This window comes from Stigmatopora nigra, chromosome 2 (assembly GCF_051989575.1).
Source record: "Stigmatopora nigra isolate UIUO_SnigA chromosome 2, RoL_Snig_1.1, whole genome shotgun sequence".
Lineage (NCBI taxonomy): Eukaryota > Metazoa > Chordata > Actinopteri > Syngnathiformes > Syngnathidae > Stigmatopora > Stigmatopora nigra.
The window spans coordinates 9849558-9876553 of record NC_135509.1 but is presented as its reverse complement, the minus strand read 5'-3'; the positions used below and the strand labels follow the sequence as shown (position 1 = coordinate 9876553).

General features: G+C 41.3%; 1 protein-coding gene across 1 annotated transcript in view; it reads right to left on the bottom strand.

Annotated features, from left to right (window-relative positions):
- The window catches only part of LOC144212605 (insulin-like growth factor 1 receptor), a 47968-nt gene extending 21294 nt beyond the window's left edge, over nucleotides 1–26674 (bottom strand). The window contains exons 1-2 of the mRNA XM_077740620.1: nucleotides 25688–26674; nucleotides 20421–20987 (exon numbers count right to left, since the gene is read on the bottom strand). Of these exons, the coding sequence (XP_077596746.1) occupies nucleotides 20421–20987; nucleotides 25688–25787 (667 nt within the window). The 5' untranslated portion in view covers nucleotides 25788–26674. The remainder of the gene's footprint in view (nucleotides 1–20420; nucleotides 20988–25687) is intronic.
- Nucleotides 26675–26996: the final 322 nt, after the last annotated feature.

Genomic DNA, 26996 nt, shown 5'->3' with positions numbered 1-26996 from the left:
TAACCATACTGTACTCACTCCATTGTGAAAGTTGACATTTGCTATCATGCCTATAGTTTTCTGGTCTGATTCATTTGAGATCATAAAGTTTGTCCGTTTCCCTCGGCCTCCCACTGGTTTGCTTTCTTTGAAGTGAAGCAAATTGTCTCACAGCAAACCAAACATTATAGGTACCAGGATCTAAATAGAAAGTGCAGTAGCAGAATTTACCTGAAAGGTGATCCATTTTTAATAACTGACTTTGAAATTAATTGTACACAAAAGGCTGAGTCAGTGGCGGTCATAGCCTAAATGACAATGGTTGAAATTATACAATAATGCCCCCTACCCCTATCATGTCAAAATCAAAAGTTAGATATAGCCTCAGTGTTGTTACACAAGTACACTGAATAATAAAGGTTTAATGAGCAGGAAATAATCGGACCAGTACAGACAAGCCTTGAACTAGAATACCAACCTCTAACTTTGACCAAGAATCAAACCACAATACTTCATAAAGTGACCTACAATATATGAAGCCTTGTTAGGATGGCATAGGGAGGCTAAAATCATGGAGGCTCCAACCACAGGAAGTGCAAAGCCCCTGCCGTGTCATACCCAAGACTTAAAGAAAGGAATGAAACAAAATACCCCATGCCCCCTTGCCTCACTCTCCCCAAACAAACAATGGCCTCCATTGTGAAGCATCGTGGCACACTCAATCGCGAGAGACATAAAAACGGTTTGAAAACAGTGGGTAAATTCAAACCCCCGCTCCCATTATTCGTCCTGACCCTAGGTCACAGACAACTATAAAAATATATATGTCTTTGCACCATTAAAGACCTCATTAGACCCAAACAGGCAGAGCTGCAGCAGTAGAATTGCACCAACAGGGGGCCTCCGCGGGTGGTTTTGATAGTTGGGGGCTCACAGGAGAGTGTCAGACTGCACTGCAGAGACTCATAGAACGTGAACATGAGCCCGAGAGGCTACCCCCCCCCCCACACCCCCTTCTTTCTTGTAAGAGGAGCTCAGCTCCAAAACTTGGATCTTCAGCAAGAATACAAGAGCAGCCAGTGTTTCCCAGTTCTTATTAAACCAACCACAACCTTGAGAAATGGTCAAAAATACCACAGATAGTGGCACCTTACGAGTTAAATTTGTTCTGTAACTGTGCAGCCTTTTTTTCATTTCCCTTGAGTCGGGTTGCTTACTTATGACTCAAGGTTTGGGTTCATAACAACAAGCAAAAAGATTAAGAGTGACGAGTCATGAATCTAGGTAGTCAGGGTAGCCTTTATACTATAATAATGATATCTCACCTCAATCTTCTCACGAGTGTATAGTTCTTGGGACATTTAGATGCTTTCTTGTGTAACACAAACCAAACAATGTATGAATTGCAGGAGGTAGATGAACAGGTTACTGATACTGAGGTTTCAGCATATACTAGATAGGCATGTTTGGTTATACTCCAAAGTGGAGAACTTAGCGGTTTTACTCTATATATACGACTGAATGACAATTTGTCTTCCTCGTCCGGTTGCCTGAACTCCCTACAAAGAGCCAAGACAGTAATTTTTAAGTTACGACAGCCTAAAGAAAATAACTTCCCAAGATGACAGAGGCAATAAGTCTAAAACCTGTGATTGCTTCTTCAGAGCCCAAGGGTCTCTTAACCTGTTTTGCTTTGTTTCCAATACATTATTCCATTCCCCCTACAGCCAATGCAGAAAGGATACTACACTAATGGTGAGCGAATACTCTTTACTTTTGGAGAGAATTCCACTACTCTAATGGTGAGAGAAGATTCTTTACTTATGGAGACCATTTCACTAGTGAGACCGGATGCAATAATTTGTTAGTTATTTCACAAATGTGTTGTTAACTACTAGCCGTCTCCGCCGCCGTCAAATTACACATCATAAACAGTTTAGCTGGAGGCTATATTTATGGTTCGGAAGCTTTACATAAAGAACATCAGTCTGCCAAACAACAAAGAGACTGTGCCGAGAAGTCTATACAGAAATGCAGCAATTTTCGGTTGAATGCAAGTACGCGAGGCTTTGCAACTCAAGACCGAGATGAACAATTTCGATGTAATGTCTAGAGCCAACATTTATTTTTTTACCATTTCCATAGACCGTACATTTTAAGTATTATTTTCAAGTACTTCACTCAATTGTTTGTAGCAAGAATAGCATTGCAAATGGGAATCTTTTCTCAATTGACTTCCACTGATGTATATGTTAAATAAATCAATTATGAAAACCGCCCAAATAGCTATATTAACATTAACAGAATAAGTGAAAGATGAATCTACAATTGTCAACATTAAAGGTTCTGCTCTATCACATTCAAATCCCAGACAAAATAATCTTCACCTGCTGTTAAATATTTCCTATTGGTGAGTTACACATTGTGCAGACAGGCACCTACTGGCTCACCAATTGTTCCATAGGAACACTTGATTATTCACACAACACACACTTTGTAACAGGCCGCCATGAGACAGATATCTCGTTTAGGGCTGGGAATGTGAGCTTGCTGCTCAATCGCTGAGCCATCAATCACACACACAGACACGCACACAAACACAGGGCGAGATGGCGCAAACGCAAGAAACGCAAACATATCCTTTAAAAGGCACTCCAAAGAAAAGCCATCAAAGAGCCGCTTACCACTCAAGGCGTTTTTCCACAGCCATATTTCCCGGCACTGTTTTACTCCCTTTTTCCTGTGGGGGTTTGATTAGGGAACGATTACTCTAAACTGACCACCAGCTGAGGGGTTTCATGTGAGTGTGTGACAGAGAATCTTTGTCTGTAGCCCACTTCTTCAAAGCTGAATTGTCCCTTACTAGAGTCAGGGTCTATTCAAGATTCTGATTCATTCATACTGTACAAACAAGGAACTTGTGTAAGAAGAGATTATGATCAGATCAGATTTGGATAAATTTGGAAAGTAGTAGTAAGGTTTTATCTTATGATTGCAGCTGCATGAGATTTCCTTTATTCAAAGCTCGCAATCCATTTTGATTTTATTTTGATTAATTCCATCTGAAATTGTGTTACCGTATCGATTCTTGACCTCAGGGTTTTGTTACAGCACAAAAGACTACTAAAGACAACTACGACCTCGATTTCATCCTTAATAGAGATTTTGATACCTGATCATATCAAAGTTGTGCATAGTCCTTTCATTCCTAATCATTTGAGCCTCAGTACAATACAGTCAGTATTCATTCATTCATTCATGTTTTTAGCTATTGTTTGAAATACCCTATAGGCAATCACAATAGAATAAAAATGAACAACATTCTTATTTGAAAAAAAAAAGAAAACAAAAAAGGCAACGCCATGCCGGCGCACCTGAAGCACAACAGTTACTTATTAGTGAGTTGAGTGCCCTTAGGTGATGGGAAAAGAGATAAAAGAGATGCCTTAAGAGCATGTTCACAGAGCTTTCTGAAAGTGTGTCCAATATGACATAAGATCGAGTTCAACAACATCTTCAGGCTTAGGTTACAAGATGAGGCCAGTTAAGAAGTATACCTAATACAGCCGGGGGACTTGAGTCACATGACTACACTTCAAGCAAAAGCCAACCTTGATCGAGTTCATCCCAGCGGAAAGAACTAAGTGCTTAATAAAGTTTTTTTCCCTAGATATGCAATGGTTGAGGAAGCATAAATAATGTCCACTATTTCCCGGAAATAGGAAAAATAACTTGTCAGGTGTTTTTAAATCCCATTTGTACTTTAGTAGTCCCGCCTACTGGTCATGCATTGGCTACCCACTACGTGCCATCAGTGGCCAATACATACTTTAATAGAATGAGCAATTGAAACAGGCGTAAGGATAAAGATGGACACATTCTAGTCGGAGTATTTTCTGAAAGGCACCTGCTATATAATGCTAGACAGTGAAACTATCCTTCACCTGGCACACGTAAGATGACTGGTTCCTCCAAGAAAAGTACTCTAGTCATCGCTCTATTGAACGTTAATAATTTAGCGAGAACAAAAAATATCCCCATCATCCTTCACACACATGTCTTCATTCATACATGCATTACTGTCAAAAGTGATGTGTTTGATTAAAAAGAAGAAAAAAAGACCTACTAGCCACAAACTCCCTGCAGACGTCCGTGGGCAAACAACCAGGTTGTGTTGGTGGTCTGACAGCGAGGCATGCAAGACCGCCGGCGGTGAGATTGCAACGATCAATGCTACTCGCCAGCTTTGCACATATTATACATGTATCATGTGCTTACTTGCACTATACATCCTCTACTTAATGCTTTCTGTTTATATACACAACACTAGACACTTCATTATTATAGAACATCTGCACATATCCACACATTTCAAATGTTTCAGCCAGTCAAAAGCCCAGAAAAGGGATATCACAAAAAGAAGCAGAGAATGTGTAGATAGGACTTTGACATTAACAGAAAGACATAAATTAACTTGCTTGCCACTAAGTGCGCAGTCTCTCTATAACGGGCGAAGCGAAAACGGCTCAATTTGGATCTTTTGTTCTGCGGAGTCTGCAAAACGGTCTCGAATTGTTACTTGAACATGATCCAAATGCTAACAAAAGCAGGCATGGTGTGTGTTGTATGTGTGGGCCAACGCCAGGCCCCTCCTCACCCCGCCCATCCCCATTCATAAAACGACCGCTTTACCACTCGAGCTGCTGGCATGGAATTTATGGCCGAGGGGGAGGGGGTCAGAGGTACCAACAGGCCAAGAGGGACTTGCTTGTTTTATCCCTCCTCCCCCCACTTCCATTCCGTCCATTTGTGTTCCTTTTCCATCAAAACCTATCCATGTTACATAGGCCAGCTTGGTCTGCTGCCACCCTAAAAGCACCACCCTTCAAATAAACCTTATAACCTCTTGGCCCACAGCAGAGGAAAGCGGTGACTCCTCCTAAAGAGGCCAAAAACAGGGGAGTCCAGGCAGAGGAGAGGGCGTGGGAAAGGGGGGGGACAACCATCTCAAGTTGCATCCTTTGGAACACAACCTCCTTTTTTTGCACTCACCACATCACACGCCAGGCAGAGGCACGCGTTCACAGTGTCATGTAAGGCTGCAACTTCTTTTTCCACACAGTCTTTGTAGTCTGAGAATAGGTGGGAAATTGTTTGTGGGAGGGGAGCGGGGGCTTTGGGATAAACATAAGGTACTAATTGGATGGAACAGCATAGTCAGTTGAACTTGGAAAACTTTAGGACTGTATTATTGAATATGTGAATGTTTTATTGTTTAAATTATAATACAATAGCTCTCATTTTAAAATGTCATCAAATTCATTCATTCATTATCTGCACCCTGTTTGCAACCACTCACTTACAATCATACTACCACCAGTGGGAATCGAGCCAGCACCTGCCCGCACCAAAGTCAGGCGAGTAACTCACTCAAACTCTAAATTGCACAATTTTTGAGACTTATCCAACTTCCACTGTATGAGACTACCCTGCTGTGACTTCTGAGCTGATTAACCCGATAACAGCCATAGTCCCTCAGACAACGCCACAGGTTGCCATAATAGGAGCCACTGTGAGTGTGTGTGACTGCGTGTTTGTGTGTCTCGTCTTGAGGTGAATGAGTGCACAGGCGCTAATGCATCTGCCCCCCCTTCCGACCCAGAACACCAGCCTGCAGTGTGTTGCTCTGTAAGCAGACAAATTAAAACTTACTCAAGCTGTAGCCCCCATCAACCCCTAGCACACAAACAAAACAGCACTCGAGAGACGCAGTCCGTCCGGGAGGATAAAAAAAAGGGACTCTTTGAGTTTTCACTTAAGAGACCGTTTCTAGTTGCACGTGTTGAATAAAAACATACAAATCAGTCTTTGTAGGGTGCCTTTATCGCACATTCTCGGACATGGGCACTCATTTAAATGATCATCAAACACTGAAACTATGCTTCAACAGCATTTGATGTCAAAGTGAAGAAGCTTTGCCCATCAGTCACGGACACCTGATTCTGAAGGGAATTTTGTAGTATGAATTTGAGTATGAGCAAATTATCCGTTCTGAACCAAAATTGCTGGCGAAAATTTTTATGCAGAATCTCAGATTTGTTTATGACAAAAATGTTTGCCCTAATCTGGGTCAGATCTGTGATCGTGGCTCATTTAAGTATATTACACTAGAAGTTAGTTTTGAAATTCATCTGCTATTAGATAAATCATGCAAAAAGGATCACCTTGACAAAAGGCACTTGAAAAATATGAAGACTCATAAGCAACAGTTGCCAACCTTTAAGCCCACCCACTATCCATTCATTAGAGCCAAGACTGGCACCACTCAAACTTTCTATCAAACTTCTCACTCAGCATATTTTCTTCAGTCTTAGCATCGCAATGGGAAGACTAGTTTTAAAGTTGGAGTCGAGGTGACATGGGGATTGTTGTATGTGCAGAAAAGGTGACGAGTAAAATGGCTAGCCATATTTAAGATGGTAACTCCAAAAAAAAGGGCTGGCACAGGGAACAAATGAAGTAGCGTCCAAGCGCCAGTGCATAGTGTGGTTACGGCTGCCTGGCTATTTATATGAGGAGGAGGGAGTTGCTACTATTGAATCCAGATGTTAGGGGAACCGACATCAGCCTGGACCAAGGGAGTGTCCACTGAAGTGGAAGAAATTGAATAGGGACTGTTTAATCAGATAGTAACTAATAAGAACATTTTACATGGTATTTAACGACAAGAAACATCAGAAAAGGCATGAAACTTTACTGCATTTGTGGAATTAGAGATTGCCGAGGAATGAATGATTTATCAAAAAAAACGGGCAAATCCGCCTAGATTTAAGGCCAATCTATAGTGCATCTGGAAAGATAATCAAGCTTTAACATTCCATAGGCCCCATTCAAGCTGTTTGGAAGGGTTCTAAATGAAGTGTTAAAGGTAAATGGCATTCCACTGACAATAGTGACTTGGAACACTCAACTGCACAGTCCTCAGGTCATCTAACATAATTTAACATTTTTCCTTTCTGATCCCCTCACATGCAAATGAACCCTAGTGAAACCACACCAAAACATTATGTGAATCCAGATGATGGATGTCCATGAAGCGATCAACTACCCCCAAGTGGGCTAAGACCCCATTGGGGTTACCGATGATCTATTACCAATTTACAAGCTAAGAGATGAATGGTTTTGGCATGGCGTAATAGAAATGGATACTAGGACAGGAGGTCCATGATGCGTCCCTTCTGGAGCTGATGCGGTCATGTCTCAACTCCACAGGGAGGTTATGTTCAAAATGATTTTAATTTAGGAGGCAGTTTTTAATCAAAATTTGGGTGGTGCTGTATGGGATATTCCAAGAAATACTGTATAGGTATATTGTAACCTAAGTGCTGCTGGTTCTCGAGGGACTTGAACAAGAGCCTTCACAAATTGGGGAACCAGAAAGCTATCAGAACTATATAGCTTCTTGATAGTCCCTTAAAGCAATGATTCTTCCAAGTCGGTAGAACATGAGACCTTCTTTATCTTGGGGGAACATTTCCTTCTTGAGCTTTCTCAGGGCCACACAGCATGAGGAAACTAAGGCCACTGGTCCAACATTCCACAAGCCTAGGTGCTACTTGACACATCCACACAAGAGTTAGAGCTCAGCAGAGCAGTCATCCTAGCACCCCCCACCGACACCCTTAGCACACTCTGTCACAATCAATCACAACAAACCTCACCACACCTACCACCGAGTAGCCCACACATTTTACGTTTATAGACTTCTTGGATTTGACCTCCAAGTGTCCAAACAAGAATTCAGAATGGCGTTCAATCAAGTGAACACAGAGTTACCACAACGTCAGCAGTATGAAAACAATTTTCAAATTGGGGCTATTGACCTATTGGCAATAAAGAGGGACCTAATGGGCTTAAGTCAAAGCTCTGAATGCCCAATGCTTTCCTAAGCCTGTTTGACCAGCTGTCTGTCTGCCCATAGACGCACTCAAAAGCCACTCATGAACACCCAAACACTTGATGGAGGGACGACAAAGTGCGCCCGACCTCTCGTGCCCCTCCTCCCTCCATCTGCTGTACCAACTGCCAAAAATGCCAAAATCAAATCACAATAGCAAAGAAAACATGCTCTGCTAATACCATAGACTCCAGTTATCACACGATTACATCTGATGGATGTATTTAACAATAATAAAGAATGATAGCATTGACCCTAACTAGAATTCACTAGTAAAATTTGAATTATGGCTGAATGGATAGAAGGATTTGTTAGGTTCCTGGTTATTGTTGGTTGGGATAAACTTCTGAAAATAAGCAGTACGGATAATTAATAAATAAAAATATTCTTTGCATCAATCGGTCCACATTTGCTATGGCTTTTGTTCAACATCATCCAAAATCAATCAACATCACATTGATTTCTTAAGAGAAGCTGGTACTTTTCCCATTTTAACATCAAAACGATCTCTCGGTTGCCAACCTGCATCTCTGGCGTTTAAGCATATGGGAGTGTGTAAAGGCTAAATTTAGCATTATAATGGGGTTGGAAAGAAGCAGATCCACTCATTGTTTTGGAGTTCGTTAGATGTCCCCATCATCTGCTCTTTTGCTCGTCGTGCTTCGGCAGCCTCTGTTTCCACTACAGCCGTTAACCAGAAAAAGCTGCAAGATGAATGACCACATTAATTGCCTGTGATAGCTCAGAGATCTGCCAGTATGCATGGGAGGAGAACACTGCATGGCTCGTGTCTGTGCCTACGCCTGTGTCTGCACGTAACCCAATTGACGGGTATGTCGTCCCTATCCTCCCACTGCCCTCTAACCCTAATTGAAACCCATAATGCAACAACGGCTCTTAACCCCACTTAGTCTGGACACATGTACGCGTCTGTTGTCCTGCACACTTCTCTCCTGGGCCCCCCGTTAGGAAACCACAAGTCTCGCTTGGCCCTCTCGAATTGCTGCAGCTGTCAGAGAAGGCCCAAAGGACTCTAGCTTGCTTCCTCAGTTTACCAAAGAGACACTCCTCTCTGGCCTTTCTGCTCTTTCACTGCACACGTTTTTGTGTTTAGTTCCTTCCTTCCAGTAAAGGGAGAGAGGGCTAATCTCTGAAGTGGTCGAGCTATCAAATAGATAAACATCGCAAGGGACTTGAGCATGCAAGTTGCTTAGAGAGTTGATGTAGACATAAAATCACAGAGGATTTGTCAGTCTGCCATCTTTTACCTACTCTAATCCACAATAATGGGTACATTTAGATGTTTTTCCATTTTCAACAGCAATCATCCTCATTTGAGACGCAGGTGTGTTGATCTATCACTGCTGGTTTGGGGTGACTGGGGAACAGGACATGATTCCAAGGCATTCACCTTCCATTAACCTGGGGTCGGAAGAGCAATAATGATTCCCATGAACTCAACAGAGACTGCAAAGGTTTCACCACTCTAAATATTTGTAGAAATTTAAGGAGTTCAACATAGCCCAATCTGTGTGAAACACTTGAATCCCTAGTGTGAGGCACATGACAGTTTTTAAGTTTTCACTAGGAGGCTGGTGTTTTGTTTTTGTGGCCGCACAGGCAAACTGGCACAGCGAAGGCCTGAGTAGGAGATGACATCGTGCTTGGCAATCTAAAGAACATATTGAATATCTTTGTGTTAGGGAAGAATGTAGGTGATCTAACCAAAAGCAACAGCCGTGGAGCCATATGCACAGTGTGATACCAGAGAGAAACCATTGGTTTGGCTTTTTAGCCAATTTCTGGTTGGTAAATTGGAGGCTATTCTGTTATGCAGCAGCATCACGCCACGTCAGCAATAGCTTTTTGAGCACATGCTAAAGAAATAGGGTTCATACTAAGCCTGTTTTTGATATTGCTTAATCAAATCTTGCTCCAAGAAAAATAACTATGGTGGAAATTGCGATGTACAGGCTGACTAGGCTAAGGGGAGGATCGGTCTTTGAGGCCGATTCTGATTGCAATTAAGGTTTCAGTGGCTCTTGCGCCAGTGTAGATCTATCATTTTTCCCCATGATTTGGTATATCGGTTGACAGAATAGCTGTTGGTACATCTAGTTTTGTCAACACTTTCAGCGATGTGAAACCATACCTGGGCGGATTGTTCTTATGACTTGTTATGACAAGGATATGATTCTTATCTCATGTATACAGTAGATTCATGCAAAACCCTTTCCACTGTGACTGTTTGTACTAGACGACTGTGTGATTGAGTTTAACAGTTTTGACTATTATATTTGCATAAAATATGCATTTTTATGTTGGATGTAAACTTGCATGACCTTGCAAGTAAAATAGGATAATCAGTATGAATAGTGTGTCTTGCATTCTAACTTGCCAAGATAGATGGCGAAATGATTTGGTAACAGGACTGCAATACAATATATTTACTCCCAAGAGACAGTCCATCAAGAGGCTAAGACCTAGACAGACAGCGAAAATAATGGCACTTGCTTTTGAGTCAGTGATGGGGAAACAAAGGGCCTTCCTCCAAGAAATTCTCTCAGCGTGGGTCAGACAGTGAAGAGAAGCAAGCCCTCTACCCTCCATTCACACACGCTGTGCTAGACAAAAGCCCTGAAAGCAAAAAAATGTCTGCACACACATTTTCAGAACAGCACCTACTTTTACCAAGCAAATGTGATAGCAATAAGTGAATAATAGCAAAACCGTGACAAAATGTAATACAGTGCCTCATCTATACATATAATCCATCCATTGTTTTCGCCACTTTTTCATTGCTGGTCCATTTCCTCTTCCCACTCTTAGACAGAAACAGAAATCTTCAGAATTTAACAAATCCAGTAGGGAAACCAGTCAACCGGTTTGTGCTATCTAGTCAAAAAAAGCATCCCATAACCCACACTTTTGTTGCCAAATTTCTTTTTCTATGTTGATACCACTTTACCAAATCCAAAGTTTTCTCCCAAATAATAATACTAAAAATAGTCCCCTTACCGGCAGTTGAAGTGACTAAAATAGAATACATTGAAGCTCAGCAGTGTACACTTTATTGTATACAATACTCTTGAGAGCAATCCTGAACAAAAAAAAACTAAAACAAAAAACTGCAAGTAATGAGGACAGTAGTTAACAGAGAAAAGACTGCCTCTATGTGCAATGAAAAGCATTGGATCCAATAACAGAGAGCCATTACGACGTGGCCATCGATTCAGGAGGTAATGACAGGAATAATAACTTCCCCATATTAAACTCGACACCAACGTGTCAATATTGTACAGGAGAAACCTAATGGCTCTGCCAATGTAATCATAGTTTTATGGTCAATTAAAGAAATAATGAGCTGTGGTCTTGCTTTTCCTGTTTTTAAAAAGGACTTATAATGGAAAACCAAGTGTCCACTGTCATTCAGGAGTGTATGATATCACTGGCAGTCCAAAATAATGCCAAAAAGATATTTTAAAGGAGTTTATACTAGTGGTTGTAAGAAATCTTTTCACAAATGTGTAATTGATATTTGTTCTCCTATACAAGAATGCTAAGCAAAGAATAATCCATATTTTAATAAGGTTTTAAAACAATAGAATGAAAATGATGATACATACCACGGAACCAATATTCTTCACAGTACAAGTAGTCGATATGTTTTGGTTAAATTTGGCAATATTAACCTTGGCAGTGAGAAATTTAACATTTGTTGGTGTAGACATCATTTCTGCGAGTATGAATTAGTGCGCGGAAGTAAAAACAGGTTAAAATGAATGGATAAACAAACTATCCTAAGTCACTGCAGTTTTCCAGACTGTGTTTGAAAACAACCTCTACTGATGCACTTGACAAGAGTTGGAAAGAGAATGGCAGGCGATTAAGTGGAAAATGCAGTGAAGTCTGGAAGTGTTTTAATAAGCTGGAAACTATTTCCAACAGGCTTTACAGAGGCGATGCTGACCGGAGACAAAAGGCTTCATTGTCAAGGCCCACAGTGTTTTGTTCCTCACCCTATCAATTTCACCCAAAAAAAAAAAAAAACACAAGGAGCAGGCAACAGGCCCAAAAGTGTCACCAACCCCGCATCTTCTACGCCTCCCTTTTAGTATTCGTGTCACTCATCCTGGCATGTCTGCACAGACAGATGCAGGCTCACTTACCGCAAAAGATAGACCGCACAAAACTTCCGCTGTTGAGTCATAAAAAGGGAACGCTGCCAATGTCCTGATTCAATCTATACAGCCTGATAACCCCAATGTGGGCCAGTCACAGGCTAAGAATTTACAACAGTAAAGTAACCTTGAATTACCGGAATGGGCGTGTCTGTGGCTGACCGAAACGTATATGAAAAAGATAAACAAGTGCATTGCACAAAGTTGAACATTCACACAATGCACAACAATCGAATTAAGTTAAAACTAGTAAAAACTTAGATCGGTTGTTTTATGGAGGCATAGTACAGTGCCCCCTCCCCTTGTTTTTAACAATTTTATAAACATTTTAGAAAATATATAGAGCAGCAGTTTGTTTTTTGCATCTTTTCCCCCATACTGCCTTCTTGTGCCCTGCAATTGACTGGCTCTAGCACCCTGTGCAACCTCTGTGAGGATAAGCAGCTTGGAAATGTGTGGGTCATTTGGCAATGAAGAAACATCAATTGTGTGTCATCTAGATTTGTTTTGACTCGTAAAAACGTAACAAGTATTTTCGTAATCTCCTTTCCTTCCAGTCATCATAGAGTACACAGTTCATAAATCAACATGATCAAACTGAAACACATGGCTGCTTGTGTGCTACTTTTTATGACAACAGCGGGGGCAAACGGAACTTCCAGACAGGCTTACAGACCAAATGTGGATGTGTCTGTCTCCATGGCAACAGCCCCCGTGTGCTTCTAGACAGCTCGGGTGGGTGTGATGGTGGGGGGTGTGTTTATGTGTCAAGACGTGAGCTGATGTTTACACTTGGACTGTTTAAAAAGTAGAGTGTAGTCTTGTGGCATGTTTTCTATTTATACCCATCTTGTTGTATCTAACTATGTCCATCTATCTTCTATCATCAAATCTTCCATCTTTGTTTACTTAGCTGCATATCTATACATTGACATCCCACAACTATTCATTATCCTTAACTCTCTATGACTAACGTAACATGCCTGGCAACTGACAATCACAACCAAAGGCTCTTTTGAGTCATTAAACCAGCAGCCAGAAAAGTGTAAAAACTTTAAAGGCATTCCAGGTCTGCTACATGTACTTTATATTTCCCAAGCCCCCTTTTCCGGCTGCAGGGGGCAGCTGCCATTTCTTTTTATGACGTCCTTGTGGACTCCAGACGCACGCAATGCCAATTAAACCAGCTCTCCTGGGAGCGGCCCCAGAATATAGCATGCCTAATAGCTCTTCTTTTACGTGCCAGGCATGTTACGCCCCAAGGTGCCAAAATGCCAACCTCAAGGCCCAGGTCCAGATGCCCTGTACTATTTCATTTGTGTAAAGAACTATTTTTGTTTTCACAAAACAAACCCAAAAGAATAGAGTTGAGTTCTTTTAAGCCTTAAGAAAAGAGTTTGACGAATGAAAAGGAGTTTTACAATGGAAAAAAAGAGAAAATAGCAGTTGGAGCAAATTTCAGGGCCTTTTTTTTTTTTTTTTAACGGGAGAATTGACACCATGATCCCACACACAGTAGGCGGAAGAAAGGTGGAAGATAATACCATGTCTTACCCGGTGATCCAGATGGAATGCAAAAACAACGTGCTTTCACAAGCAAGCGCATGCCTTGTCCGGAAGAACCGAGTCACCTTTTACAGTGTAAACAAAAGACAAGAGTATTTTCCCAGGAACATTTCTCATTCTTGTAATAAATTAAACTCTACTGTGTAATGGAGGAAAAAGCAGCCAAGTGATTTTGCCTTTATGTGACTTCCTCTGCTATAAAAACAAATAACAAAAACAAAGCACCCCTTTGAGCATTTGTCAACATTCCTGCTTTAATCTAGCTACCTTCTCGAAGGTTATAAAATACAAAATGACAATGGGGATGTTTGTATGCGAGGCGTTGGTCTGTTCGACATCCGTCACATTGTATCAGCAGCTGGGAGACATAAAGGAGGCAACAGACTCATGCAACGGTCCTAAAAAAAAATAAACCCAAATATTCTCCAACCAGGTGTGATGTGTTTTGTAACCAGGTGGAAGTAGTTTTCCACTTTTGCATCAGGGTTCAATGGTCACAATCATTTTGGTGGTGTTTCTTAACAGAATACAGCAAATTTATAGTTTCAAACTGGAACCACACGCAGCAAGCATGTGTCCTGTGAGTGAAAATCCAATTTAAAAAGGACGAATAAGAATGGCAGTAGCTCCCAGGTGACTTAAACTTTTCCCTTCCCTGCAAACGGCCATGCAGCTACAGAAGTAGGGGATGGTTGGACCTCTAGAGACCTCTATATTTATCTGACACAGTAACAAGGCACTGTCAGACTGCAGTATGGTGCAGTACAGCTGCAAAAGTTCCCACCGTGTAAACATCACCGCAATTCTCATCCCCTATTTGGACCTGGGGAGGGATGACGGACAGGCAGAATGTCATCACTCGGTGACTCACGGCTTTAAGGGAAAAGAACAAAGCCTGCCTCATCAGGGGTGCTTGACAAAACACACACAAGTTGGGAGCTGACGCCTCCCACCTCAAATTCCCCCACCTAGCCTCCCAAATCCCACAAAGGAACAACTGGCGATGTCTGTTGTGGTTGTTTTCCACGGGCTTACTGAGGCGGCTGGCCAAGGAGCTGATGATGCCTGTGCCAAAAGAGCTGGGGAGGCCACCACCTGTCCCCATGAGCCTGCATGCGGACAACTGCGCAGGACCCCTGGGGATCCCTCCCAAGGAGACAATAGAAAAATAGGAAGGTGAAGGTCATTTTTGAATAGCAATAGACAAAGTCTAGGCCACTTTATGGGTGTTTTGTGGCTCACAGTATTCTCAACAGATCGAGCACAAGAACCATTTCTTATTGTTCACATATTTTCTCTATGGCTGTGAACAACTCTTCGATATGACCATTAATTCCCTCAATGCCAGATAAAGATGACATAGGTTAAAGTAAGCTACAGCTTGGTAAAGTTGGAGAGGGAAGTGACTTATTCTCACTGATGCAGATCATATCACTGTACTTGCACTCATTAGTAGGGAAGAAAGAAAATATGCAACATGTAACTTAAGAGGAAGTTTGATAATACTGGAAAAACAACTCTTAGTCATATTAACTCACTTTGAATAGTGCTAATTCCAGGCAAGGCTAGTGTTCAGAATTTGCATGAAATTTGAATCTTGGACAATTCCCAATATTAAATAGTGACACCATTGTTCAAAAAGTTTGTTTTCAGCCAGAGTTTAAAAGGTTTCGTCTGACACCGTCGATAATTAGACCATCCCGAAAGAAACAACAAACTGGGTCTCCAAAGCCACTCAAACCACAGGAGGGAGGAGTATGGCAAAAGGGCTTGCTGAATGAGTGGCAATTTTGAAGAGCTTAGAGTGACATGTTGGCAAATTTTACTTAGTTTCTTTTTTTTTAAATGACCTGCCTTCAATTACAAGTGTAAGGGGCTTAGGGTTATTTAGTATCACGTGAATTGGAACTGACTTGTTGCATTTGGTGAAGCTGATATGCCATTGGCATGTTGGTCCAGCCATGAGTGGGTCACTGTTACAAGAATGCATAGGAGTGGGGGATGCGGACATATAAAGCCCTCCCTCCTGCTTGCCCCCCACCCCTTGCACTTCCTGCCATTTAAAAAGCAAAACTGAGGGGAGAACTACCACAGGGCTAAGGACCCCCACAGTTCTGTGTGAGGAAGTTATGCGATTCAAGCAGATTTATGAATGAGTGGTGAAAGCATAAGGATGAGTCACGGCCTCAGTGCTGTGCAATCAGACGGCACCGCAGCTACCCGATGCAAAACTTTTGGGGTTTCACAAACACAGAATTGTAGGTGACAATTTCCGAGCTCTCTAAAATGTATGGTTAAGGTCAAGTTAAGACATGTAAAAGAAAACTGCCAAAAAAGCTGGAGAGCCTTTGACTGAACATATTTATGGGGCATAAAAAACAACCCGTGTCACTGCGAGAGAAAGCTTACTGTTCACATTTAGAAACATTTTACAACTATGTCATCAAATTTAAATATATCCAGTGATCAAGGCAAAAAGGAATCCAATAGAAAGCAAAAAATTGTTCCACCAAGTGCTTTGGTGCTCAAATTTTCAGCATTCCACAACCCTCATTCCTATAGCCTCCATTTGTGGTGGTGTTGGTTCCCCAGCGCGTCTTCTTGGACAAACGACAAATGCTTGATGTGGCCTCTATTGCAATGAACAGGCCTAATGGTTACGTTTCTCCCCGAGTATGATACAGATTAGTACTGTACAATACCATGGAAGTTATTGGGGGAATCTAATAGCCATAGATATGACCTGTCCATGTCAATTCTGAGAATTAAACCAATCGGTTTGTATGAATACCCAAATTTAAATATACTGGTGGTTGGTGCAAACATGGCTTAAGTTAACAAAGAAAGTTATTGATAATATGACAACAGATCTTTTTCCTCTAAGAAAGTTGTTTTTATCTCCTCTGTAGGGTCTTGTGAAGTACATATACCAATTCTGACTGAAGCCATTATAAAGAAACCCAGTCAGGTAAGGATTACAGAAGAACATGTGCATCCATTCCATGTTATATAAGTTAGTACCATGAGTCAATTGTTGAGGGTACCCAAGTTGAAGGAGTTGATCCTGCGTGTCCACAGGAGTCCTCGCTCAGAAAAGATGACAGATCCGATTAGTCAGATGTCTGTCAGGTGGATGACGGATTGAGCGGAGGATCTTTGGCATTAATACTGGCAGGCTGCCCACATTGCCGACTAAATGGAGCGGATTGCAAACAGTGGCTGTGTGGGCAATGAGGCGTGGACTTTCAATTGCATTTTTTCTAGAAAGTTCAATTCCATTAGAGAATTGTGTGGAGTGCCCGGACAGACTCCACATTTACATCAAGACTTTCTTTTTTTAGTTTGATAAGTATTGCCCCTATTCCACAGGGAAACAATCGGCATATCCCTATCCTACCAAAAATGGCCTTAAGCTCTGTATTCCCTCAAAATTCAAAGAGTACGAATCCTATTTAAAAGACAGAAAAAGTGTCTTCCCATCCATGCGTGAACACAAAAATCCCAACACCTCAAATATCACTAAATCTTTACAACAGGCATGAAGCGAGCACGGCCTCTGCACAGGGAGAATAATTTATGTGGAAGCCCATAAATCCATCAAGTATTCTCTTAAAATTCCTTTGAAACTCATTCAAAAAATATTTGGAATGAATTATTCCCTTTAGTAAACTAGAGTAACAACACCTACAAAATCAAGATGATTCAATATACAATTATTAGTAAAATCAAATCCTCTCTGTAGCTAAAAACTATTAGTTTAATGCTTTTTGATAAAATATGGTCTTTCTATCCGACATACAAAACACATCCACTAAACCATTATTCAAATTCTTATTTTCTAGATCTTAAGCTTAAGTTTTTAGCCATGAGAAGTGGGGGCAGTCTAATTAAGAAGGGTCTGCTGACAATGTGGCTTTGGGCTCATTTACTATCCTGTCTGAGGCAAACAGAGGACCTAAAGACGCTTTGAAGCAGGCCAGACAAGTTTAAAAAAAAAAAAAACTCCCCAATACAACGCAATCTCATGGCATCCCCCAACTCAAACGGAACAGTGTGTCATGTCAGCGAATGCAGAGCCTATGCAAACAAGCCAGTTGGCCCAGGCCACAGTGATGAGAGGAAGCCTCGGACGAGAGATAGCTGACAGGCAGAGATGTTAACAGTACCTGATAAGCGGCGTGGAGGAGACAAGCAAGGCGGGGGGAATAAAGCAGGAAGCCGCAGAGAAGCAACTGACGAGGACAATCACACAGTAGGGAGGGAAGTCAGTGCTTTTCGCTAGACTGTATTTTCACTCCATCCAATCAATCTCGTTTAAACATAAAAAAAAAGAAACTGCGAGAGGGATTTTGACCCAACATTATTCAAAGCAATCTAGTCAGATATCTATCAGGAAATAAAATGTTTTTTTCTACAGTTGTCTTACTTAAACCGCAAAACCTATGCTTGTCTCGGTGTATTTTCTGGTTGTAATTTTTTCACTCCCGATTTTTTATGGTAGGTAGACTTATTTAAATCCGGTGAACATTTTCATGAAATGTATGCTTTAGTATCCAAAACTTTGGGGTTCTTCACAGAGGGAGGCTTTTACAAGAGCAAAAAGGACAATTAGAGAAGCATTGATTTATTGCAAAGCTATTTATACTCCTTCAAGTGTTACGCTTATTATCAAACTCCTACTCTTGACATTTGTCTGGCATTTACCCCCTTGGAGCCTCTTTTAACATGACTTGTCAGTCACAGCCTCTCCAAGCATCACTCCCACTTATATCCACTGCCCCGGTAAAGCATTAACCCGCCTTGTTGTGTCCACCATCATTGTGCAAAGTGTCATGCTGTCTGGGTGAGTGGACAAACATATGGCAAGCAGACTTAGGCCGTCGCCCCGTGAAGGAAATGCGGAAGACCCGGGGGCTACGGTGGTGTGCAAGGCAGACAACAGGCCTCCTTCCTCATAGAGTGTAATTAAAGAGAAGAGTGGGCTGCATTGACGGGGAAAACCGCCACATGCCCTTGAAGGAACATCTGCACTGGAGAAAAATACGCCAATTATGTCCGCGTGTGAGTGCGTGTGTGAATGTGCATAAAGAAAAAAGCCACTACATGAAGACTTTACAACATCTGCCACAAGGAATCTTCATCTTCACTTCCTCTACATCTGTGACATTACATTTCTCTTCACAGTGGCATAATCTTGGAATATTTATTCCCCAAAAAATAAAAAATAAACATTTCTTTCTGATAATTACAACTTTTTAAAATCAACTTAATACAGGCCTGGAGCCCAATACCACAGCGCATTTGCCACTGGTGTCTATCCTACGACTGCTTATTTTCCCACAGTGTCTCCCCCCCAAGTCTATCTGCAGCCTTGAGACTTCAAGGCCCCTCCAGATGAATGAATTCAGCCTGACCTCGGCCTGAGCCTCCCAGAGCTGCTTCAAAACGTCCTCCCGCGTGACAGATCCACAGAGGCTTTCACAGTATATAACCGGACAGACATGCCTCCTAAACAGAAGAAACCAATGGGGCTCCAAGGTCACATCTACTCAATAACTACATAGTATCAATTTGTACCAACCGAAGGCCTTCAACAACATATTTTCCACCAATGTAACTATTTTATTTCTTTAGTCAAGGTTTTATGGATCAAAACAAACAATAAGGGTGCTCGTGTCCGCCGATAATGTTTAAAAGTAAACGGTAAGCACAATGAGCGGACTAAGGAGCTGGAAGTAAATACATTATCTGGAGCAAAAACATGTTGAATTTTTAGGCAATCCAATTTCAATATAAGGTATACTGTAGACAAGACCTTGTGAAATTCTTCTGTGATGTGAAACATCTAAAGGAATAATATTAATAGTTTATATTTAAAGGCTTTAAAACTAGAGGGATGAAGCATTGACAAAAAAAACAATTGTTTTTCCACTATGTGGTGCAAAGATGATATACTATGTATGTGACTCATCCCATAAACTTGAATAATCATCGGTGACCCTGACCTCTGGATCTTTAAAAGACAATGCTGCTAACAGCGCTGGCTTGGCCAAAAGGAAGCAATCCCGGGAAGAGAACCGCAAAGAGCCCAATTCAACATTAACCACAATTAAATCATTGTTTTGATGGGTGAACAATGGTTTGCCTTCGACTCCACACTCCATCCACATAACATGCTAAATCAGAAAAGAAGAAAAGGAAAAATCATCTTTAGAATGTCACAGTGTCTCGACAACGCCATGGCGGGCCCAGGGTTACAAATGCTGTGCAAAAACATTTACAACAAATGACAAACCTTACAATTCCCAAAACTGTAATTAGCGGAATTTGTGAATCAGTAGGAGTTCTCCTTTAAAGTAACAAGAGCCTCCTCTGAGCACAAGACCAGAGCAATAGAGCGGAGTTAAAACAGGGGTGACCCTCCATCAATATGCCCCCTTTCATAAATTATAACGAAGGGAAAACAGTTCTCAAGACAAATATTTAACTGACAAGTTCCAGACAGGTAAACTAGTGGATTTCTTGGCAGAGCAGACGAGGCCTCTCTAATACCTGAGGCTGTATACCACTACACTCCATAAATAGCTGCATCCAAAGGAACGGAAAGTGTCTACAATAAACAGAGTGCAGATGTTTGCACAGGCGAGGTAAGGACGGAAATGAAGGGAAAACACCATGTGGCTAAGAGGGATTTGTTCACTGCTGATCATAAGAACAAAAAGCTGCCAAGCACTTACCTTTCTGGCATTGATTGGAGGTCCAGCATCGATACTCCTGCTTGTTATTAAAAGTAGTCTGTTGACACAGCGGATTGTCCTCCATGATTCCCGGGCACACGTTATCGCACTCCTTGGTCTTCTTATTCCCGCTCACTATGTTATTAAACTCGGCATCCATGATGAGAGACCAGTCCACAGAGTCCAAGTAACACAGCTCGGGGTTCTTCTCAATACGGATAGCCCCACGGGTGATGTTCCTAAGGTTGTATAGGCCGATGTCCTTCAGGCTGGTCATTTCGTAGATCACCAGGGCATAGTTGTAGAAGAGGTTACGCCCACGGATAACGCTAAGGTTGGGAAACAGTATACTCAAGCTTTCTAGGCCCGGTAAGCGGAAGAGTAGGAGGTAGTCTGTGATGACTGTCAGCTTTGGGAAGCTCAGCGAGCGAAACACCTCCTGGTTCTTGGTCTTGCTATTGTTGGTCTTGATTAGTAGGATCTGCAGGTAGCCTTCCACCACCGTGCAGTTCTCCAGACGCTTAAACTGGCTGATGTCATTCCGGATGTCAATGCTGGGACCGCAGACTGCAAGAAATACAATAAAAAGGATAAATAGGTGCCAGGGTTTGGGGGAGTAGTACATTTAGTGCTGAACAGCCAGTACCATGCTGCCTAAACCACTCTAGTCATCACTCAGATGTCTTTATGATTACTTCAACAGAAATGTTAGAAGAAAAAATTAATACAATTGATTTTATTAAGGTGGTAAATATTTCTAAACACTTTCTGTTGGCCATTTGGAAATTTAAGTTGACCTGAGTCACTGTCAGTTGATCTCACCGTGCCTGTAGGCAGACACCATGACAATAAAAGAGCCATTCATTATGGATGTCGTTACTTTGCTTTTTGTTGGCTCGGTCGATTACAACAGGAGTTAACACTCAATTGTTTTCTCATAACATTATTGGCTTTAAACAGAAGGGTTTTTGCGGCACAAATACACTAACAGAACTCATTTTTCACAGAATGGATAAATTATATGCCTTAGTGGACTAACCCATTCGTACCTTTTGTGTTTGAATCGTCCTTATTTAATCATTTCGATACCACCATTGAAGTTAGATCTATTGTCAGGATTTTTTTTTCCATGTTTTCCTCCTAAAAACTAAAATGCTCATCTCCTTTAGTCAAATTTCTAAAATACAAGATTAGAATCAATGGGATATACAAAAGTGATTTTACCATTTGGCACCAGGTGTTGTTTAGCCTCATGTCAAAGTTTGCCGCTCAGGAAGCGGAGACACATGAGCTCCTTGCCTAAACCTGTTATGTTCTTACACGGTCTTAACTGTTGCACTTGTGTATGTGTGTTGGTCCCAGGAGAGCGACTGGATTTCATCGTACCATCAAGTCAAAACACACAGCGTCAACGTAAACATAACAGTCTGCATCGTCGAGCAGATGGATCAGCCGCATTATATTACAAAGCCACATAAATTGCGCCTGGAATGATGACACCATCTCCATTCAACGCAAACAGATTCAGTTTTTACTTGCTTCAATCAAACTTGAGGCCTCGGGCGCTATTTCTTTTGTTTCCTTTGCAGGAAGGGGAGAAAGGGAGGGGGAAGGGGAATGGAGCCTCGGACCCACAAAGGCTAATTTGTTTGTTAGTAAAGAGAAACGCTCTCTCCACTTCCTGATGAGGCCACCATTATTAGAATGGGGGTCAGTCTAGAGTAGTTAGAGGGTCAGCACTGGGCAATTTTGGGTCATTAGGGCTAGAAAGGCCTTCTAGCTGACCAAAACTCTAATTACTGCAATCAGTACCTGAAGACAAAAAAATTATAGTGTCAAGAAAATGTTAAATTACGAAAAAAAATTAAAAATTAAAGAATCTCTCAAACCTTTACACTCCCTTCCTGAACTAGCAGGCAATGAGGGGAGTCCCATCTCGGTTTTTACTTCACACTGCTGAGCAAACAGTCATATCTGGATAGCGTAACGGGATCTGGCGGCCCGTGTTTATGATTGATAAACCTTGACCCCACACCCAACGCAACCCCTCCTTCAAGCTCAAACATGACCCCCTTTTGTAACCCTGAATGCCAATCAACAGTAGGCTTAATGGCCTACTAATCTGATTAGAATTTGGTCAACAATGGGTTATTTTTAAACCAAATTAGTAGTATGCTTTATTGCAAGCAACACCACCAATGTCAAATATAGATATCAAATGTTTTGCGCTGTTCATAATCATTCCAATGAATCCATTTATTTATTATATATTTATTTATATTTAACATAACAATCGGACAAAGTGGAAAAAATACACTTTATAAAAAAAGGTAAACAATGTGCAAAAAAAGTAATTTAAAGAAACTTATGACAAAAAACTGAAGCAAATAGTAAGAATAATAAACCCTAAAATATGAGAAATTAAGTGGTTAAATAAAAATGAGAAGAATTAGTGTTAAGGAAAAAGTGAAAGTAATAACTATCTTTTATTTACAAGTTACGGTGCAACGTAAATACCGCCTGAATGTTCCTGTGGAAGTCTCACACATTTGCCTTCATTCTCACATTCTTGTGACTTCCTCGGTCTTATTGTCGCAGACAATCTAACCCCAAAAGCAAATGGGTAGAGATTGACCTGAAACGTCCTTGTAGGCGGGACACATTGGCACCACAGCTGCAGACAGTGTCATTTCTGGGTTACGAGAAAATGAAGTTGTATGGGCATGAAAAGTTGCGTCATGATGTAATGAGTCCTGACAAATAAATCACTAACTTCTGGAAGGCAAGGACTACCATGTGTCCTATGATGAAATTCATATTTACACCCTGGATTAGTGGTTGCTGCGATGTGTGCGTGTTACAAAAGAATGCAAAAAGAGTTTTGAAATAAGTGCCAAATCTGATTATAGGGATTATCGGGTGTACCGCGTCACCATTTGATTGTTTTGCACATAGAAGAACACATCTGAAAAAAAGAGGAGGCCTTAACTCTGAATGTCATGGGGGAGTAGTTCAGCTGGCTGTAATCTTTGGAATACTGGAGGTCATCTGACTGCCGGTCTGTTAGACCATTTCCCCTCAGCGGACCTCGCATTATGCACTAGGTGGGGGGGCTGGCATGGGGGGGGGGCCCCTGCACGAACCATACCACAACCCAAAACAGTAACACGACACCTGCAGGCACACCAAACATCTTCCATCTGTCGGGAAGGCTTGTACCCCTGAGGAATATTTCAACAGCATGCTTGATCACTACTTCATACAACTTTAAAGTTCCTTCACTGTACAAGATAGTTTAAGTATCAGATAGCCTGACAAACTGGAATACTATGCGTTGGTCTAACAACTCTAGATTTTTCTAATAATTATTTTAGCGAAATCATCTCGTCTTCTGGGCCAAAGAAAGATTAAACTTGAATATTTTATGAAAGTCTAAATAAATGTAAATTCTAACCAAACCCAAGAGAACAGGAAGCTTCACTTGATATCAAGGGTTTAATTAAGCATAGAAAAGCTCAGCTGGCAACACGGGAAAGCATCATTTAGCGTTAACCTAGTCGCCGCGGTTGTTTCACACTACAGAATGGTCGCAAGGGAAATTTAAAAATAGGGCAGAGCAATCAATAGCGTAAAAAAAATACTGTCAAACTATTAAAAATTCATCAGTATTACTTCAAAAGATCAAGCATTAGACATGTTTATGATGACAGTTATTGACACTAACAATCATTTGAAGTAAGGATGGATGAGACGACTCTCAATGTAAATCTTAAAATCACAAACAATAATTATCTATTTTCCTAAGCAATGTATCCCTTTGATAGCCATTGGAATGGCACCCAGTATAGGGAGACCTCAACGAACCGGACAAGAGGACGTCTGTACTCCATTAACCCCGCAATGCTATTGGTCATCAGATAATAAGGCCTAATAGGTGTGAACAGCGGAAGCCAATTACAAGGCTTCACATACACATACATGTCTTGGAATCAACAAAAAGAAGCCTGTTTTACAGCGTGGATATTTTTACACATGCTATTTCTAAGGTCACGTTGGTGCTTTCCCATCAGAGGCTCCCTATTGCCACATTCTTGGTAGCAAGGAAAGTTAACTGCGGTTGAAATTGAAAGGCCAATTAAATTATCAAGGAATGTACTCATGAATCAAAAAGAGCAAAATGAGGAAATAAAAAGGAATAAATGCAGCAATTAAAATGGTTTGCCAGCCGAATATATTTTCCACTAAAACAAACAGAAGAAAACAATAAGCAATAATAATAATAATAATCTTAGTACTCTGCTATATTATGCACCAGAGGCAAGATATTTGATAAACAATGTTGGACCACGTTGAAAAGCTGAAAAAAAACTAAATAAAAGCACTTTGAATGCTTTAATAGTTTATTATTATTGCATATTAATATTGCAATGGCAAAGGATGGAGGTCATCAAAGTGGAGACTATGGAGTACAATACAGCACAGCCTGTCATGAAGAGAAAAATTCACACAAGCCCAGGGAGAACATGCAAATTCCATACAGTCTGGATCGACCTGTGATCAAACCCTCGACCCCAAAACTGTGAGGCTGAAGCACTAACCACTGACCAGCCGGACCACCTCTGGGATTGCAATCAATTTCATAAATATAGTTTTGACCCAACACTAAATGCACTACACTAATGGGAATATGGAATATTAAAAAGTCAATTTAGATGACAGAAAACGTTATTTGGTGTTAAAATACTTTTGCGTGTTAGGATAATCTGGCATGACAAATCTGAGGAAAACAGATGTGTCTGTGAACGCAGCAAAATGGCCACATGGTCCAGCCTGGTTGTAGTAACCTTCAGCACTACGCTGCAGTCATCTTCAGCATTTTCAAATACGGGCAAAGTGAAACGTGTGTCCCATACGCGAGTATTCCCAATAGATATCCCCAAAATAACCCCCATTAGGATACTAGTTTCTAAATCGACACAAGGTTGGTAGATTTCCAGCGACCTTGCGCACGGCGAAGCCCAATTTTGCCACGATTGCGCGTGGTATTGAACGCACCATATGGTCAGCCAGTTCTCACTTGATGAAACGTCACATTTTTATCTTATAATAATAGTCATACTGCCACTACTAATAATAAATGTGAATGTATGTTATTAAATGTATTACATGACATGCCAAAGACGTTTCCTTAAATTAAATGAATAGCTAGTGTTGACGCACATCAAATAAAATGGGGAAAAAACTGGAAGGGGAAAAAAAACACTTACTCTCGCCATATGAGGTCCATACGCACATGGTGGAAATGGTCGTCAACACAGCCCAGAAAAAGCCTGTGCTTTTGCCCATTAGTAGTTTGTCAGCTCTCATGTTCCTTGATTCATTAAGGAAAGTAAATCCTGATAAAATAAACAAACAAACAAAATCCCAGAGGATGCTGATGCAGGATAAAGCTCCGGAACGAGCGTGTGTTTTTGTATAGTATGTTTGTAGAAATATTTACGGCAAATGGATGGGTTGACTCTAAAGAGATTTTAGAATCTTTTTTAAGCTGATAAAATCAGAAGTACTAAAATGTAGAGAAAGTGGGTATATTTTCCCCAAAGTGTACACTGACTGCTATAAAAGCAGGAATGCAATGATGATGATAATCCCCATCTTCAGTCTCCATGTCTTCTTCTTCAATAACAACAACAAAAACAACGGGCCTCGGAATTGGCTTGTAGCTACAAAATATCAGCAGAAAAATCCAACCCTCTTCCAAAACATCCTCAGCATCCACAAGCGTAAAAGCCTCTCGCGTGGAACATTGAAGGGGAAAACACCCAAGAAGAAAAAGCCTGGCGGCTGTGTGGTGGTTGCCGGGGTCCCCCCACCCCCAAAATAAGAGAAAAAAATGAATGATAAGCCTAGCTGATGGGTGTTTTCACCGGCAAAAAAAACCAAGCGATCTGCACCGGCGATGGTGCCCGTCGTGGAGGTTGAAGGGTGGGCTCCGGGAAAATATGCCACGCAACAGCAGAATGGAGCTGAAACGCGTGCCTCCTTTGGCGTCTTCTTCCACGATCGACGTTTTTTTTTTTCCTTCTTCTGCTTGCGTTCGTCGTGGAGAGAAGGGCGAAAACAAGTCCACGTTGCAGCTGCTAAGATCCCACGGCAAGTGTGTGCGAGTGGCTTCTCCGTGGAATCTCTGCTGTAAACAAGAGTCGGCTTCCCTGTCGCACGAACGCACGCACAAACACGCGCACACGCTCCGGATGAGGTGGCTGGCTGGAAAAACTGTAGTGGATTTTAAAAGGGATCCCTGAAAGGCATTTCAATTGCTTTGACGTCAGATAAACCAGAACGGCGAGGAAAGCTTATTTGGGAATTGATTCAACAACCTTGTTTTCTTTATATTTTTTAAAAATGATTATTATACTATTTACTTTTTGCTAGGGGATCAAATCTGATTGGGATTTAACTCTGCATTGCAGTGTATTGATTTGGGGTCAAGACTGACCCATTTTCAAGTTTGGGAATGTAAAAAGTACCATTGATTTATTTTGCATTGCCAAACTTGAAAATGGATCAATGTTG